This window comes from Schistocerca americana, chromosome 2 (genome assembly GCF_021461395.2).
Source record: "Schistocerca americana isolate TAMUIC-IGC-003095 chromosome 2, iqSchAmer2.1, whole genome shotgun sequence".
In the NCBI taxonomy this organism is placed as follows: Eukaryota; Metazoa; Arthropoda; class Insecta; order Orthoptera; family Acrididae; genus Schistocerca; species Schistocerca americana.
Window position 1 is genome coordinate 695,339,346 of NC_060120.1, and position 19,780 is coordinate 695,359,125.

At 41.0% G+C, this 19,780-nt stretch overlaps 1 protein-coding gene across 1 annotated transcript in view; it reads right to left on the reverse strand.

Annotated features, from left to right (window-relative positions):
* Positions 1-18,304, reverse strand: part of LOC124594348 (sodium/hydrogen exchanger 9B2-like) — a 207,714-nt gene extending 189,410 nt beyond the window's left edge. The window contains exon 1 of the mRNA XM_047132716.1: positions 17,872-18,304. Within this exon, the coding sequence (XP_046988672.1) occupies positions 17,872-18,304 (433 nt within the window). The remainder of the gene's footprint in view (positions 1-17,871) is intronic.
* Between the last annotated feature and the right edge of the window lie 1,476 nt (positions 18,305-19,780).

Below are 19,780 nucleotides of genomic sequence, written 5' to 3' on the forward strand. Positions count from 1 at the left end.
CTTATCGTGTAACAGATGTTTTTAGTGCACATGTGTATGGCCTAATACTTTTTGCTGTTTAGAGCTAATTGCCACTTTTATTTTGAAATTCGTTTTGATCTTTTGATGACTTTGCCACACGGTAAAAGACACCATCATCTGCAAATAATCTAAGAGGGCTGCGCAGTTGTCACCTAAACCATTTATTTCACATCTGTCACTTCTGTTTCACTAGATGACTTCCCATCAGTTACTATGAACTGTGACTTTCCTGACAGGAAGTCAGGAATCCAGTCGCACAACTGAGACACGCAGATAGTGTACAAGATATTTGTAACGAGCGATGTCAAAAACTTCTGGAATTTACAAATGTGGAATCGACGAATGCGATTGTGATGTTCTTGGACTTCGATGTTGTTAATATTACTATATATAATCAAATAATAAATAAACAATTTCTCTTGTCAGCTGTATTTCCTACTATATTAAACTCTTTATAATACTAGATGCTTTGCTAAATTTCAGGGAGCTAACGACCTGGAATTAAATTCTTCGTAGTTTATGCGACTGAAATTCTGTAAATATAAAGTTGTAAGTATTTGTCATACCTCACAAACTGGTGCTTTTCCATATCTGTAACGTCTGAATTAGAAACCTGGTACTATTTAAATTTGTTAAATGAGCGGTCTGGCACAGTCGATTTAAACAAGTGTTATCAAGAAATAAGTTACATTTTTATAAAGTACTGTGCAGCGTTTACATTGCTTTGAAATTAAAGAAAATTAATAGAGCTCGCTAATTACAATAAATTTGTATTAATAAAGATACAAAGAGAAAATAATTTTTTAAAGTTTATATGGAAATCATCAACAGTAAGTAACATTTCGTTAAGTTGCCGTAGTTAACGTCAGTTCAGCGTTGATTCAGTGGTATCACATTCGAAAGCTGTGTCAGTTTACATACTAACAAAGAAAATTTAATTCAAGAATAGGCTCACTCTTTAAACATTTGATGATGTGTAAAATATCGTGTATATTCACTTATACAACGCCGTATAATCATTTTCTGTTTTTTCTATCTCTTGCCCTATCTCTTTCTTTTAAAAAAGGAAGTTACACCATTTTTGAGCATATATTGTGACTGAAACAAGAGATACATACTTTCTTTACAATATTTTTGAAGAGTCGAATCAAAAGAGACATTTAAGAGATTACTGCTTGGGTTACTCCTTTTTACAATAATGGTTTTGCTAGCTTTTGTAAGCAACCTCTCTATTGGGAGAGAAGTCGCAGTAACATTCAAGTACAGTGTTATTAAAACACTAAGCGTCGAGGACACATGCTTGAGATTTTTCATGTCTCTAGAGCGTTCTATAACTGTCAGCTATAGGTTTTGACAAACAGAGGGATATTTCTGCTGAGTCGAGGATCGCAGTGCAAGACAAGTGCGCATCTCATTTGCTTGACTGTGTGCAGTACTTGCAACGAGATGTGACCATACATTTGCGAAATCCCTTCCCTAAAATATTAAATTTTGTCGCATTTCTTTTGTGAAGTGACTCCGCACATTGCTTTTGCAGTCCATTTCCCACTTCGCTAGCTTAGTTGCTTACATCTCACACAGAGAAGAATGCAATATACCTCTTCATCAATGGGTAGTTTCCCGCAGACAACATTGCTCTGACTTATTAGGACAGGTTGTAAAGAGTTGTAGATTTAAGATAAGCAGGGGAGATATAGATTCGATAGATTCAGACAGGAGGGGAATTCACCGATTCCTTTCTGTCCGGAAAGGCCTCGGAAGTCACAACGGTGCCGTCCGACCGCCGTGTCATCCTCAGATGACAGGCATCATTCGATGTGGATACGGAGGACAAAGTGGTCAGCAAACCGCTCTCCTGGTCATTGTCAGTTTTCGTGGCCAGAGTCGCTGCTTCTCAGTTAAGTAGCATCTCAAATTGCCTGACAAGGTCTGAGTGCACCATACTTGTCAACAGCGCTCGGCAGCCCAAACTGTCATCCACCCAAGTGTTAGCCAAAGCCGACAGCGCTTAACGTCGGTGATCTGACGGTAACCGGTGGCAAAGCCTCTGGCAATTCACCGACTGGGCAGTTTTAAATACATTAACCGAGGCTTAAACGTTTACAACGAGTGAGAAACACGAATTTGTGTGATATATGTGAAATATCTAGAATACCAAGACGAAAAATGAGTTTATTAAAAAATAATTAGACTCTTACCTTATAAATAAGCTGAGATGCAATGTATGAATGTGATAATTCATGAATCTTCGTTTGAGTGAGTTTATTTGGATGGCTGTGTGAAATATTGGGAGTACTTACATTCAACATCTAATAAATGGACGGCATATAGGAAATAGAATTGTGGAAACCCATTATCTGATGGAGTCATGATATTGTCGACATATCGTCAGTATAACATCGATATCTGAGAATCAATATTATTTCTATAAAACAACGATATTTTCCCAATTGGATTGACATTTCTGCGTTAGCATTGAGTTACATTTCCTTCAATAAAGAATTCTTACGTTATTTAGTCAGTTTTTTTGTCAGAACTGATAACTGTATTTCAAAATACAGAATAACTGCCATAATCACCAAAAGGGCAACAAAAGGCTCCTTCAGGCCTGTACAGAGATTTAAGAACTTTTGCCATAATTTTACGAATGCATCAGGCTGCCTGCCCCTCTACCTCACACAATAACGTCTGTTTTTCAGTACCGTTCCCAGATACGAATATGGGGTGCTTATGTTGTGTTAGTTAAGAGGCGTTCCTATTGGTTGCAGGAGATAAGCGTTAATGAGGCTCTCAGAGATGTCTTTCATTTCAATAATTAGTGTTCAGTTGTTGGTAAAACAAATTGCTTTTGTTTGTGCTGTTGAGGTTAAGGAAGCCTTTTGTCAATTTAGACACGGAAGGTAAGTAAGATTTTATTTCAACAATGCAGCTTTTTCCAGTTACTGAAGCGTTGATTTATAATATTTTTATTAGTCTGACCAGGGTTAAGGCTTCTGTGCCATTAAATTTTTTGTGAAATAAAGGCGATGCCATTTGGTTACATTGGGCATTTTGTTTGGAAATAATTTATTATTTAGTCTTAATTTTTATTACGGTTAGGAATTTAATTATTTTATGTGTAAACTGCTGAAAAGCATTTCAGAATATAAAACAGGATGCAGTACGTACACTGTAGTTGTAAAAAAAGTCTGTTTTATGTGTTACTCATTTCAAATTAATTAAGGATTAAAGGATACTGAAACTCTTCAGGACTCATGTTAACTCTTGAAAGAGATGTTTCTGACGAGGGCATTCTTTCAGCTGCAGATGAAGGAAACGCAGTAGCAACTGAATTGGAAGAAGTTAGCTGTCATACAACAGAAATTCCCCAAAACCTGACTGCTGAGATTAGAAATCAAGCCAAAGTTGATGTAGACGACATGCGTCTGATTGATTGGATAGAGAACTCAGCTACAGATGCCAGTTGGCCGGTTAGTAGTGAGATAACGTAGATACAAGGAATGATGAATTATACTTCACACCAAGATGGAGATATCGTGATACCGAACTTGTGGACTCTGTCTGTAATATCCAGCAGTTTTCTCCTCCACCATGTAATAATTTAACACCTATAATGTACTTCAACCAGTTTTGTGATGATGGTTGTCTGTAAAACAGGGATTGCTTACATTCAACACATAGTAAATGAAGATTATATAGGAAATAAATTGTGAAAACCTAGTATTTTGTGAAAATTTTTTGCAACATACAAATCTGTACTCAGTAAAAAAACTGTACCGGTATTAATACTAAGCTCTTTGAATTGAACAGTTGATTAGTATACACATTTACTATGCCATAGTGAAGATGCTAAGCTATAGAACGTTTTGGGTAATGAGAACTTGCTTTTCTATTGTTACTGGTAATGTGCCAAGGAACCATATCATAAGTTGAGAACACGTTTTTATGTCAATGACAACGTCAATGTGTTATGCAGAGATGCCTCTGCATATGATTAAAAAGTTTAACTTTAAACCCTCCTTTCAAACGAGGATTTGGTTATAGACAATACATGAATAATAAACCTCATAAATGGGGCATAAAGATGAAACTTCCCGGCAGATTAAAACTGTGTGCCGGACCGAGACTCGAACTCGGGACCTTTGCCTTTCGCGGGCAAGTGCTCTACCATCTGAGCTACCCAAGCACGCGCCCTCACAGATTTACTTCTGCCAGTACCTCGTCTCCTGCCTTCCAAACTTTACAGAAGCTCTCCCGCTCAGGAGTCGTGCTTGGGTAGCTCAGATGGCACAGCACCTGCCCGCGAAAGGCAAAGGCCCCGAGTTCGAGTCTCGGTCCAGCACACAGTATTAATCTGTGAAGAAGTTTCATATCAGCGCACACTTCGCTGCAGAGTGAAAATCTCATTCTGGGGCATAAAGATGTTTGCAGTATCTAGATTTTCTGGAGTTTTATATGATTTTATAATTCATGTTGGTAAAAACACCAAAGTTTCATAATATTCTGTGACAGCCGTTTTCCATCTTTTAGAGCACTTGTATCCCTAAAGTGAAATGCTATGTTAGATACAGGGTCTGTAAGAGCTCACAAGATTGCAGACTAAAAAGTGATGTTGAGCTATGCCCATAAAACAGACACAAATCAAAACATTACATCACCAAACTATGTTTGATAATGAGCCTGCTCATTTGCCTTCTTCACATAAGGCAGTTCAACCTATTCGTTAAATAACACGTTGTTTTGTAGCAGAGAGAAATCCTTATCCTGATCTTGCAAAGTAACAAATAAATGAATGAGAGGGGCAGATTTGCACAATATGCTGACTGAGATTTACAGGACTGATATAAGGGAAAAGGATACTTCGAGTTGTGTTTCACCTTCATGATCCATGATCCATGTGTTGTAAATGCATGGCTGCTGTATGGGCACCACTGTTAACAAATGGGTAAAAACAAGCTTGATTATAAAAAAGTGACATTTCCCAGACTTTGTTGCGACTAATAAGCCACGAAAGATAACTCAACCATCGAGAGAAAATGAGGTTATCATAAAACATTCTTGAAGAGCCCCAGAACCTTTGGCAGATATGATAGTTGATCGAATGGACCATTTCCCCACCTCTATCTCACAAAATCAAAGATGCAAGTAATGCATACAACATTATTCAAGGGTGACAGGTATCAAATGTAATGTTGCATTAAGTCTGAATAATGGGAGGAACTGCTATCTGATTTACCATACACGTGTATAAGCTGTGTGAATTACTGAAGAATAATTGGAAAATATTTTTCAGGAGCTGAAAAATTTCAAACACTCTGCTGTCAGTTAATGAGGCCTCTATATGTCCATCACCTCTCATACATAAATGACAATGGTTCACGTACAAAACATTTTTTTACACCTATCTTTGATGCTGTGTTCTGGAAAGTGTCAAGAGTGTACCTTGGGTTTAGGAAGTAGCCAGCTCATCTCGATCCTACGCAGTACACTGTGATCCGTTGCTTCTAGTGTATCTCTTAGTGTTCCTAATCACTTCTAACTTTTCTTCTCTGAAGCATGTGGTAGGGTGAAAGCATGCTATAGGATTACATATGTCTATAGAGCTGCGGCAACAATACTCCAACGTTTCCATTGAAAAATATAAAAAAACGTGTTACGTGACTGGCCGCGGTTAACGCGCGAAGTAGCCGCACCAAGCCCACATATATACCTCCAAATACATCCGTACGATGGAAACCACTGTTAAGTGCATGGTAAAGAGCACTTCCCATTCTCATTCCTTTCATATACCAAGCGCTGTAATTATTCTAATCTCGTCTTCGTGAAGTAGCCGCACCAAGCCCACATCTATATCTCCAAATACATCCCTACGATGGAAACCACTGTGAAGTGCATGGTAAAGAGCACTTCCCATTCCCATTCCTTTCATATACCAAGCGCTGTAATTATTCTAATCTCGTCTTCGCGGTGACCACGGGAGATATACGAGGAGGCTGTAGAATATTCCTAGATTCCTCCTTCCTCACTTCGTAAGTAGGCTTTCTCGGGGTACTTACCTGCATGTCTGAATGAACAGACATTACTGACGACTGACAACCGTCCGAAATTTATTATAAGGAAATCCGCTAAATGCGAGTATCTTGGTATCAGCAGTTTTAGGTATAGATGTGCTCCCTATTAGTGACAAATAAAAATTTTGCCAGATCTGGACTCGCACTGGAGTTCCCGCTAATTGCGAACGGTGGCCTTGACCATTTGGCCTATCCGTGAATGACTTCTGGACCGATCCGAGCTACAATATTTCACACTGCCTACATTCATATACCACAGTCCCGTACACTCATCACATTATGCTCGTAGCTTTACTCTGTATTATCGCTCCAGTGAGAACGAAACTGTGAGGAATCGACACCCATGTTATTATTGCCTTGTGCGCACCTCGACACGCAGATTGGGTCGGACCGAGAGGCACGCGCGATTGGTTAAAGCGACCGCTTGCGATAAGCGGGAAATTCTATTCGAGCCGTGGTCTGGCACAAATTCTTGTATGTCACCGGTACGTAGTACATCTATACCTAACACAGGTGATGTCAGGATATTCACGCTCACCGAATTTATTTCTCATTAACTTCGAAGGATAGTTTACTTCTATCTTTAAGTGTCCGCCAGTGCAGCTTTTTCAACACCTCCATGACGCTCTTCCATGGGTCAAACAAATCTGTGACCATTGTGCTGATCTTCTTTGTATACATTCAGTATCCCTTGTTACTCCTATTTCGTACATGCCTCATACACACGGGCAATACACTAGGGGGGATCGCTCGAGTGGTTTGTAAGAAGTCCTCTTTGTAGACTGACAGCATTTCGCTAGTATTCTACCAATAAATCGAAATCTGTCATTTGATTTCTCACAATTGAGACTATGTGGTGGTTCCATTTCATCTCCCTACATATAGATATACGCAGATATTTGTATGAGTTGACCGACTGCAGTTGTGACTTATTGATTCTGAGGTCATAGATACACCAATTTTTCGTTTTGCGAAATGCGAAAATTTACGTTTTTGAACATTTGAAGCTAGTTGCCAATCTGTGCACCAGTTTTAAATCTTATCAAGATATGAAAATATTTGTTCAGTTTTCTCCAAACGCTAGTGATGTAACAACCGACGGGTTTTAACAGCTGATTGGTCAGTAAATTGTTTTTTCTTTCAATCAATTTCTTCAGTCGAATGAAAAAACCGAATGAAACTAGACATTGCGGTCATGTCAGTAATATGAACGTTTTTACTCACTCTTCAGGTTCGAGTGGTTTCACTTACTCTGAGACAACCGAAAAGACAGAAGTCTCTGACAGTTATATGAGTATTTTCACTCGTGCAGGTTCGAGTGATTTCATTTAGACCTACATACTTTTTTAGCCTTTTCGGTTATACATGAACCATTTTTAGAGACGAATAACGCATCTTATTTTTAGGAGAGGTGAATAAAAAGTGTATTTCTAAAGAATGAAATATTTTTGAAATATTTGTATTTATTTACTTATAGACGAATTTTTCGTTCTTCTGGCACTAAATATGAAATTTTGTTTGGTTGTAAAAGGCTAATAACTGGTGATATATGACAAATTATTTTTAAAAAAGTGAAAAATTGCTTTTTTATTTATGTTTGTTGAAGCTCTGTCTGTCTCTTCCCTTTATTTCGTACTCATCAGCGATAATTCTAATCCGTAAATACTGAGGTCAGATCAACAGAAATCGTACCAGATACGATGTTTTTAAATGTTTAATGACTTAAATACTTGCTGTTTAAACTTAAAAAAAAATGGCTCTGAGCACTATGGGACTCAACTGCTGTGGTCATCAGTCCCCTAGAACTTAGAACTACTTAAACCTAACTATCCTAAGGACATCACACACATCCATGCCCGAGGCAGGATTCGAACCTGCGCCGGCCGAAGTGGCCGTGCGGTTAAAGGCGCTGCAGTCTGGAACCGCAAGACCGCTACGGTCGCAGGTTCGAATCCTGCCTCGGGCATGGATGTTTGTGATGTCCTTAGGTTAGTTAGGTTTAACTAGTTCTAAGTTCTAGGGGACTAATGACCTCAGCAGTTGAGTCCCATAGTGCTCAGAGCCATTTGAACCATTTGATTCGAACCTGCGACCGTAGCAGCAGCGCGGCTCCGGACTGGAGCGCCTAGAACCGCACGGCCACCGCGGCCGGCGTTTAAACTTATACTGTCACTTGTTGGAAGTATGCTATTGCGAGGAATATCGGTCATCATTTCCTCGAATTTCTTTGATGAATGACGTTTCATAACATGAACAATTCTTGTAGATACTGTACATCGCGACATATTTATCGCGAGGATCACTTTCTATCCAGCCAGAAGTCTTCTTCCATTCCCGAGCCACTGAGAGTTTCGACATTCTGATCCAGACATAAAATTCGCTATTAAGAAAACGCCTGCTTATAAACATTGGCGAAAAACTGATACCGAAGGTACTTATTAGCACTGACGTAAGTAAAAAGCAAATATTTGAACGGCAATAACAATGATGCCAGGCGATAACAGAATGCAGTCAGCAGTAATGTTTAACAATGGCAAAACGATCAAATGTTTCTGTTCAAACTGAATACGCCGGAATGCGTCGACTGTTTCGATTCAGTTCCTCTCACAGACTCGTTTCACTCGAAACAAGGAATGGATAGTTCAACCGATACGTAAAACTACTTTCCGTTATATGTAAATTGATGGTTGAGGGCGAGAAAGGAAATGAAAGAGAGAGCATTACCTATGTCAGCTGCATTGGAATGGTACGCGGAATCAGCAGCGACGAGTGTAAATGTGTGCCAGACCGGAACTCGAAACCAGGATCTCCTCCTTACCAGGCAGGTGTGTTATCCATTGTGCCATCCGGGATGCAGTGTTCATCGCAACTACGCGTGATACCTCGGCACGTCTCACGGCCGACCCACACTCTCACTGAGCGCCATCTGTCCGCAGTTGGTGTCCATTTCCTCCATGTTCGCGGACCTGAGTTTCCTGCGGAGGTCGGACGTAATAGCTCATCTGCACTGAAGAAGGTGGATTCATTGCCAATCTCATATGATAATAAGCGCAAGTGTGGTATTAACTCGAAGCTTTTTAGAAATCAATAAATACTACATTTACCTGAATGGTTTGATCCATGGCTTTCAATGCTGGTTGGCATCGAGAAGGTCACTTCGTCCAAGATACCTCAATACCCATTTTCAATGTCAGGGCTCTTCTTTCATGATACAGTCTATACAAGGATAAACTCGTGGTGTAGACCACGTGACTCTAGGTTGTAGATAGTAGTATCATACATCCAGGTTTACCCAGATTTGTCCTAATTTTGCAGGTGTACAAAAGCGGCCTTTTTTTATTTTTTAAATTTTGTTTGTACAACCGTCCAGGGTCAATCGGGACCTTTCACTGTTTCTGGAGAAATTAGATTTATTGGAAATATAGATTTTAACAGATCTTAATTAAAATTCACTGAATGGGGACTGGCGCGTGATTAGGTTTATTCATATTTCATTAAAAAACCAGTGGCGATTACTCTTAGACAATCTCCTATATGTACAGGGTATAGGGGTATAGGTACAGATACTGTGATAATTGATGGCTCAATAAGTACTCACCTCAGTGTGTTGAGTTGTTCTTTCTCTGAGTCTTACAGACCTCACATAATTTACTACCTGACTTTTTCTACACGGTCGTAACTGCGCCATGAAGTGTACTACGCCTGTCAGTATAGTCTATCCATTTTGCGTTCCTGCGTCTGCATTTCGATACCGGCCCTGCTGCCCAGAGGAAAATAAACTTTAATGGCTTGCTCTGACCCCCCCCCCCCCCCCCACACACACACACACACACTTGGAGGTACTAACCAACCTAAACACATACTGCTCGTATTAGATATAACTGTTAGTCTCAAATGAGGTAAACCCTAATGTAACGTTGTTCAGTACAATTTCATCAGTGATCAATAGACATATCTGCTCTTATACCCCTAATACCCATACTTTCCATACTTATTTGTTGAGAACAATGAGAATCCGCCAACAATCTATCTCGTGCGCCGAGCCGCCCAGATGTGCCGCGTTGTCGACCAAGTTATCGTACACAAACTATATGTGTCCGGGAAAATAATCCGATTTAGCCCAAATTTTCAGTATTTCCGACGTCTTTGCCCGGTTTCGGCAATTCAAGTGTTGGCAGGCCTGTCCTGTGTTCATCATAAGAAAAAACTTGATATCAACATTACACAATGTATTATTCCGCGTTTGCTGGGATCTCACCGGATTTCGTTTCACGAGGAGCGGAAGCTGTCTCGAGTGGAACCAATTACGGTAATAAAGATACGTTCAATTGGTTCAAATGGCTCTGAGCACTATGGGACTTAACATATGAGGTCATCAGTCCCCTAGAACTTAGAACTACTTAAACCTAACTATCCTAAGGACATCACAGATCCATGCCCGAGGCAGGATTCGAACCTGCGACCGTAGCAACAGTGCAGTTCCGGACTGAAGCGCCTAGAACCGCTCAGCCACAGCGGCCGGCTAATGATACCGCATGTCGACTGAGCGATAATACAGGACAAAAGCTTTACCGGCGCATTTAATTTGGACCGCACTGGCTAGTGGGCTGGTCCAACTAACCTGCAGTGACATGAGCAGTTGCACCTATGACGTAAAAAGTAACGAGAAAGAAACAATATAGCTTCGAATGTAATTTAATTTTTAAACAGAATGACATAATATTCAGCAAAACACCAGCAATACCGCACCATTTTTAGCAGAGGAGACGGAAAGCATAACATGCTCTTGTTCGTAGCTAACATAGCGTTGTAATTACTAACAAGAATATAAAATTTTGTAATAAAATTTGGGGTAATTGTTCTGCACTAGAAATGTGTGACGCAAAAGCTTATTGTAGGGATTTCACGGTATAGTTCAATACTGAAGACATTGAAGGTATTAGTTACAGACAGTCGTCTGGTAATCTCTCAGTTCCTTTCATCTCCAAATCCGTGAAATACATTTAAGTACTGGAACTGTCATCTGCTACATTGATAATGACTCAATCGACAACAGAATCCTTGAAGCCATCCAAGCAACACATTTTCTGCTTTTCATCTACGGCACATGCCATTCTGTATCCCTCCAGCGTTCGACAGTGACGCGAGACAATGCTTCGTGCGGTACTGCATCTGACAATTTAAATGTATTTTTATTTCTCCCCGCAAATTCCTTAACTTTTCCCCAGATCAGTTGTGTTGGGTTCATATTGTAATTGTACAGTGGCAAATGTATAAATGCACCATTTTATAGTGTGCTCAATGGTGCAAAAAATATTGTTGTCTATGTTTCCACTACACTTATCACTCTGGTTCGTGAGAGACCACATCAATGGGCATAATCCAATGAAAGTATTTGATTTTCTATTTTTGTTCTAAAAATTTGATTTGTTATGTTTTCTTAATTTAACCAAATTTGGTAACAATCTTTTATAAAATATCAATAGTTAAGAATTTATAGTCGTAATGAAAACAGGAATTTTGCGTGCTTTATTTATTTAAAACAAGGAGAGTTTCATTTTTCATTAACATTACTAGATATGTTTTAATTAGCATATATTTGATGAATTTGACACATAAAAGATGTAGGTATTATAATCTGAACCAAATGAAATGAAATGATCATATGGCATTGTTGGCCGGAAGGACCCATTCGGGTTCGGCCGCAAAGTGCAAGTCTTATCACAGTCGACGCCACATTGAGCGACTTGTGTGCCCATTATGAGGATGGAATGATGATGAGGACAACACAACACCCAGTTCATGAGCGGAGAAAATCTCCAACCTGGCCGGGAACTGAACCCAGGCCCACTGCATGGGAGGCAAACATGTTACCACTCAGCTAAGCAGACAGACATCTAAACAAAACAAAAAAAGAACGACGAAAATGAAGTTTGAACCCATATCTTTCTACAATGCTAACGACTCCAAAGTGGACCCTATACTTAATTTATTAAATACAGTTCCTCCGAAAAGTTCAAAGCTGATTTTTTTCTGTAAACTTGTGAAAAGCATTACGAACAACCTGTTTCTATGAGCGTGTCTCACTACTGATTAGGAAGCAACGTCAGTCATTTTCACGTCAACCCTGTATTAACAGCGTGACAACCAGGACACAACAGGGAGAGACTGTGACTTTCCATGATTGTTGAAATAAAATATATATAGCTAAAATATAAATAAAAAAAATTTGATGGCTGTTAATACATTAGAATGTCTTAAAGATTCATTTACTGAAACATAATAACAAAGATATCGAACATTCGATGTAATATTAATAACACTTCTCCTTATAATTTATCTTTCTTAACCATGTACGCAGCTTATGTTTAGCATCATGATTAAATGTAAATATTGTCATCAATGGTTTTGGCTTTCTGGTCGGTAACTCTCATCAAATTCTATATAATGGCATCTGTGTTCCGTTTTTATTTTTGATATGAAATATCATGTATGTTAGACTGGTTATAATTATTATGGTCTCTACTTTGAACGTTTCTGTAAGTTCCATATCTTTGTAACTTTTTATGACTGTGTTAATTTTTGACATCATGACTTTGTAAGTTTTATCATATATTTAATTCCTTTTCTTTCCCCCCTTCCTACAAACACTCCCACAATTTTTTATTATTTTCACAGGTGTATTGCTTTTATAATGTGTTTAAGGACAGTGTTAAAACCCACATCTTATTTTCCCCATTGTATCCGTAGTTTTGTCAATAAATATATAAAATCATATGATATGATCATTTCTCTCTGTTTTGATTTTACAATTCAGTATTGTCTTCATTTGTTAATTTTTATCTTTATGCTAAATGATCTTTTTTGATTGTGTCTTATGACTTTGTAGCAATATTGATGAAATATTTATTAACCACTGTGTTAATGTGTAGATTCACACCATGTCTTTTTATTTATTTTTATCTACATGATAAATGAAATTTTAATTTCATTTTGTGATTGTCTACTCATTTGGATGACATATTTTTCCAACCAATGTGTAAAAGTTTAGATAAGTTTTTTTATAAAAATTATTCGTTAGAATGTGTCATATATATAAAATTTTATATGTTTGCATCTACATATTCTACGGCCCTTTTAAATTTTTCTTCACTCTTAAAACTTGTATTTCCTTCATAATAATTTAATTTAATGGTATTTTTGTCTGATGGCTTGACTGATTTTAATTTCATGGATTGATGTGTATTTTACACACTTACATTTGTTGAATGGATTATAAAATATTGTGATTCTTACATTCATCAAACTTGTTTACTTGCATTTTATATTTTATTTTATTGGTGCTTTTATGTAATCTGAATCAAGTGTAGAACTATTTATGCTTTAGTACTGTAACATGATTATCACCTAATTGGTTGCTTCAACTTACGTGGACTCGGTCAAGACTGTTATCTTTGACTTTGAAGTTCTCTGACTCTTATTGCCGTACATCACATGTTGTCCTTGTGCCATTGTGCCTCTATATTTTTATCTTGTTACAACTTTGGATTTTATGTTATCTTGGCAATTATGGTTTCCAGTGGCATCGTACTTTAAAGCATGTCTGATATGTGATACATCTGTGATAATTTTCAAGCTTTGATCGATTTAACGTTTTTTCTGTTTCTCTTATTTCGTTTGGATTTGTCACATTGTCGACTTTTATATGTTGAACAGCTGCCGTTGGTGATGATTCAGAACCGAAACAGGTAGCGAAGTAAAACAACATTACTACGGACAGCACAACGTTATGCATTTAAAAAAAAAATAATACGTAAGTAGGGCCTACTTCCAAGAGCGTAACAAGAGTCGTGTACGTGTGCTGCGGCTGCTGGCGAATCTTCGCGCTTGTTTGTGTTTACATCAGAGTTATTCTTACGGTGAACGATATATGCAGGGTGTATCAAAAAGAATCATTCGATTTAAAAAAAAATCATAACTGTTTGCTACTTGAGATATGTGAGTGAACAATGTACTGTTGGAAAGAGCAAACTCTCGAGTTTTACATCGTTCTCGCTAGGTACCAGCAGTGTGCGCCCATTTCAGTTCTAGTAAAAATGACGTCGGGTCAACAGAAAGCGTTTTGTGTTCTACGTTTTGCGCAGTGCGGGTCAATAATAACTGTTCAGCGTGACCTTTGTACTAGGCATGGTGAGAATCCTACAGAGCATTAGACTCTGGCATGAACAATTCCGAGAAATAGATTGTCGTGTAAAGGCAAATGCCCGGCCGTCCCCTACTGCCTGACACAGAAATCGAACGCATCTACCATAGTTTCACAAGGAGTTCGCAGAAATCCGTTCGTCGTGTAGCTCGACAGCTCAACATGCCCCCGATGTCCGTCTGGCGTGTGTTGCGTCGACATGAGGCTTCGTCAACCCAATTCCAGGATGCAGAAGACAGACGTGAAGAAAGTTCCAAATGTAAAAAATACAAATCATGGGCCTATTCGAGGTCTACGCAGAAGAATACTGTGAAGAAACAATCTTCTAAATTTCATCGACTTCGCCAACAACCATCCACATCCGATGACATCAGTCGCCGCCGGACTGTTATTAATTTTACCAAGACATTGGACGAAGCCACTTCGTCGATTTTGGAGAAAGGCTTGAATTTCGTTCCCACACCGAGACATTTGTTTACTATCGATATTATTAGTGCTGTGGAGCAGGCCATCGCCCGTTTTGCCGAAGATCGGGCAGAAGAAATTAGACAGGAAGTGTCTCATCATCTTCGTCGTGCACCAACACAACGGAAAAACATTTCTTATAGTAAAAGGAAGGCCATCCGGTCACTGAGGGAAGATAAGGATATTTTAGTTCTTCCTGCTGATAGAGGCAGTGCCACTGTTCTTCTTACTCGTGAAGATTATCTGGCAAAAATGGCTCGTTTGTTGGAGGATTCTTCATACCGTAAGCTACGGAGCGATCCTACCAATCGGATAAAGCGGAAGAACACCTCTCTTATTAAGAAGAGCTCATTGCCTGAGGATATCATTAAAAAAACTTCATCCAGGGGCGGCAGTACCATCCAGGTTGTATGGTCTACCCAAGGTACATAAACCTGGGGCACCTCTTCGTCCGATAGTTAGTAATCTGAGCACCCCTACTTATAATTTGGCCAAATATCTTGCTTCTGTTCTGAGCCCACACATTGGGAAGTGTGAACACCACATATCCAACTCGTCCGATTTTATTCAACGCCTGACGTCTCTACGCCCTGGAGCATCTGACCTTCTAGTGAGCTTTGATGTTGTTTCACTTTTTACTCAGGTTCCTTTGAAGGAGTCTTTATTGCTAATTGGTCAGCTCTTGGATGACAAAACTAGTGAGCTGTGTCGCCATGTATTGACATCGACGTTTTTTTTATTTAATGAAGCAATTTTTGAATAAACTGACGGTGTGGCTATGGTGAGTCCTCTTTCCCCTATTGTCGCCAATCTCTTCATGGAAGATTTTGAGCATATGGCACTTAGGACATCTTCTCTTAAACCAACATGTTTTTTGAGATACGTGGATGATATTTTCATCGTTTGGCCACATGGAATGGAATCTCTTCATCGATTTTTAGATCATTTTAACTGCCTTCATCCACGAATCAAATTTACGATGGAAATTGAAAAAGATGGAAAATTACCTTTTTTGGATGTCTTAGTACATAAGAAAGAAAATAGGACTTTGGGACACAGTGTATACCGAAAACCTACGCACACGGACCGCTGCCTCCATGACACAAGTTGTCATCCACAACATCAACGTTTGGGAGTTTTACGCACACTGGTCAAGATGCTGTTTCGGATTCCGATAACTTGAAACAGGAGTTGGATCACCTTAAGGTTGTTTTAAAGCAGAATGGGTATTCTGATCACCAAATTACTCCTGCTTTTCAATTTGGACCGCCACGAGAACCAACGGTGGACACTTCCAAATTAGTTGCTTTTTTACCCTTCGTGGGAAGTATTTCTTCGAAAATTTCAAGAATCCTCAGGAAATATGATAGTAAAAGCGTCCTTATGCCTTTGGCCAAAACTAGATCCCTTCTTGGATCGGTTAAAGATGATTTGGGACTGAGGAAGCCTGGGGTATACAAGATTCCCTGTCACTGCGGAAAGGCCTACATTGGACAGACTATTCGTACAGTCCAAGATCGATATGTGGAACATCAACGGCATACACGTCTGCTCCAGCCGGAAAAATCAGCCGTTGCTGAACACTGTCTTAATGAAGGGCACAATATGGCGTTTAAAGATACGCAAATTATTGCCTCGACTTCCCGTTACTGGGATTGTGTATTGAAAGAATCAATTGAAATACGTCTGTCTGATGATATTATTAACAGAGATAAAGGTTTTCCTTTAAGTAAGACGTGGAATCCTATTTTATCACAGATAAAACAACAACGGTCTGGTTTCCGTCCGGCTGCTTTTTAATTTTGCGATTCCTCGCTTTTGACAGTTTTCACCGCTGGTGCCGCTGCAGTTCTTCGCCTCACAGAGGGCAGCTCTTCCGTTGCTCTAGCACGCGCAACTGCCAGCACCCGCGGTATAAAGGAGCCGCCGAATCTGAGGTCTCTTCAGTTCCGGCGTGATTGCGCAGTCAATCTCACCTGAAGACGGCGGCCAGATGGTCCGCCGAAATATCGTGTTGTCGTCAGGACGATGGAACCCGGCTGCAAACCCGTGAAAGTCATCAGTATTTGATACGCCGGGAAAATCTACGTTATCACAACATGTGCAATTTCGTTCTTGGCAAGATGGAGGATGACTGTTTTCTTCCACGCTTACTGGTTAGCGACGAGGCAACATTCCATTTAATGTGAAAGATGAAACGTCATAATGGGAGAATATGGGTTGGTTCAAATGGCTCTGAGCACTATGGGACTTAACTTCTGAGGTCATCAGTCCCCTAGAACTTAGAACTACTTAAACCTAACTAATCTAAGGACATCACGCACATCCACGCCCGAGGCAGGATTCGAACCTGCGACCGTAGCGGTCGCGCGGTTCCAGACTGTAGCGCCTAGAACCGCTCGGCTACCCGGGCCGGCTGAGAATATGGGGTACGAAACAACCACGTGAAGTTGTACAACATGAGATTGACTCTCCAAAATGGAATGTGTTTTGTGCAGTTTCACGGGAGGAGGTGTATGGTTCATTTTTCCTTGTCGAGAACACTGTTACAGGACTTTCTTTTCCCACAGTTGGAGAGTGACTCAAACGACTTCATTTACCAACAGGATGGGGCACCGCGAGACTGTCATCTGGAAGTGGTGGAATTTTTAAACTGAAGGATTACTGAGCGATGGATCGGTCGCACTGGACCAAATGATTCAACTTAACATTACTGGCCTCCAAGATCACCGGATCTGACTGTATGTGATTATTTCTTGTGGGGTTTATAAAAGACTCTGTTTATGTGCCTCCGTTAAGAACAACAATGAATGAACTGAGGCATCGCATAACAGCAGCTGTGGAAGCTGTAACTCAGGACATGGGAAGAATTTGAATACCACATTGACATATGCCGTGCATCTCAAGGGGGGCATATTGAACACCTACGGAAAGGTATGAAAAAAACTTTTTGAGTTTCCCGTTCATCAAAAAACAAAATTCATCCTTTGTGTTTAAAAGTTACAGAAATACAGACGTGCCAAGCTGGATGCAGACGTGCCAAATTGGATAATTCTTTTTGATACATCCTGTGCAACAGTTATAGGGAACCCAAGAGTACTGCGTACTCACCGTCGCGGTGTATGGGCGGCGGCGAGGGCAGCGGCGAACGCGAGGGTAGCCCGTGCGTGTAGTGGCCGAGGTGCGGGAAGCCGTCGAGCGGGGGCGGCGGCGGCGGCGAACCTGGTGGGGGCGGCGGGGGTGTCAGCGGGTTGTGCAGGATGGACTTGCGGCGCTCGTGTGGCTCTGAGACGGAGCTGATGCGGCGCAGGCGCGGCGGGTCGTGCTCGTTGGCCACGACGGGGTCGGAGGCGATGCTGACGCGCCGGTGGCGGGCCTCCGTCCCTCCCGGGGACGGCGACCTGTCTCTCGCCGCCGGCGGCACCGGCAGCGTGGACCCCGCGGGCGGCGAGGCCGGCGGCTGCTGGTTGGAATCGCTGCCCGCGTCGCCGCCATCTGCAACAACCAGCGGCCAAATCAGTCGCGTCTTCGATGGCTGCTGCATTCGCGTCATACAAATACAGAAGCGCCAAAGAAACTGGTACAGGCATGCATATTCAAATACAGAGGTATGTAAACAGGCGCAATACGGCGCTGAGGTCGGCAACGCCTGTGTAAGACAAGTGTCTGACGCAGTTGTTAGATCGGTTAGTGCTGCTGCAATGGCAGGTTATCAAGACTTAGATGAGTTTTGGACGTGGTATTATAGTCGGCGCACGTGCAGTGGGCACAGCATCTCCGAGGAAGTTATGAAGTGGAAATTTTCCCGTACGACCATTTCACGAGGGTACCGTTAATATCAGGAATCCAGTAAAACATTAAATCTCCGATATCGATGCGTCCGCAAAAAGATCTTGCAAGTACGGGACCAACGACGACTGGAGAGAATCGTTCAATCCTTCCGCAAACTGCTGCATATTTCAGTGCTGGGCCATCAACAAATGTCAGTGCGCGAATCATTCAACGACAAGTCGTCGATGTGGGCTGTCGAAGCCGAAGGCCCAGTAGTGCACGAGACAGAGCTTTACGCCTCGCCTGGGCCCGTCGACACCGACATTGGACTGTTGATGAATGGAAGCATGTTGTCTGGTCGGACGAGTCTCGCTTCAAATTGTATCGAGCGGATGGATGTGTAAGGTATGGAGTCAACCTCATGAATCCATGGACATTGCATGTCAGCAGGGGACCGTTCAAGCTGGTGGAGGCTCTGTAATGGTGTGGGGCGTGTGCAGTTGGAGTGATATGGGACCCCTGATATTTCTAGACACCACTGTGACATGTACACAAGCATTCTGATGATCACCTGTATCTATTCATGTCCATTGTGAATTCCGACGGACTTGGGCAACTCCAGCAGGACAATGGGACAACCCACATGTCCGTAATTGCTACAGAGTGGCTCCAGGGTCACTCTTCTGAGTTTAAACACTTCCGCTGACCACCAGACTCCCCAGACATGAGCATTATTGAGCATTTCTGGGATACCTTGCAACGTACTGTTCATAATAGATCTCCACCCCCTCGTACTCTTACGGATTTATGGACAGCCCTGCAGGATTCATGTTTTCAGTTCCCTCCAGCACTACTTCAGACATTAGGCGAGTCCATACCACGTCGTTCTGCGGCACTTCTGCGTGCTTGCGGGGGCCCTACACGATATTAGGCAGGTGTACCAGTTTTACACATCAGGAATCCGGTAAAACATCAAATCTCCGACATCGATGCGTCCGGAAAAAGATCCTGCAATAACGGGACCAACGACGACTCAGGAGAATCATTCAACATGACGGAAGTGCAGTAAGTTGCAAGTCCATAGACATTTTCGGCAGAAGTCAGATTCCATAAAGCTCTTCTGGAAAACTGACGTATGTCCGCAGAGAACAAATGCGCAGTCAATAATTTTCAAACTAATTTATTGTTGTTGTTGTGGTCTTCAATCCTGAGACTGGTTTGATGCAGCTCTCCATGCTACTCTATCCTG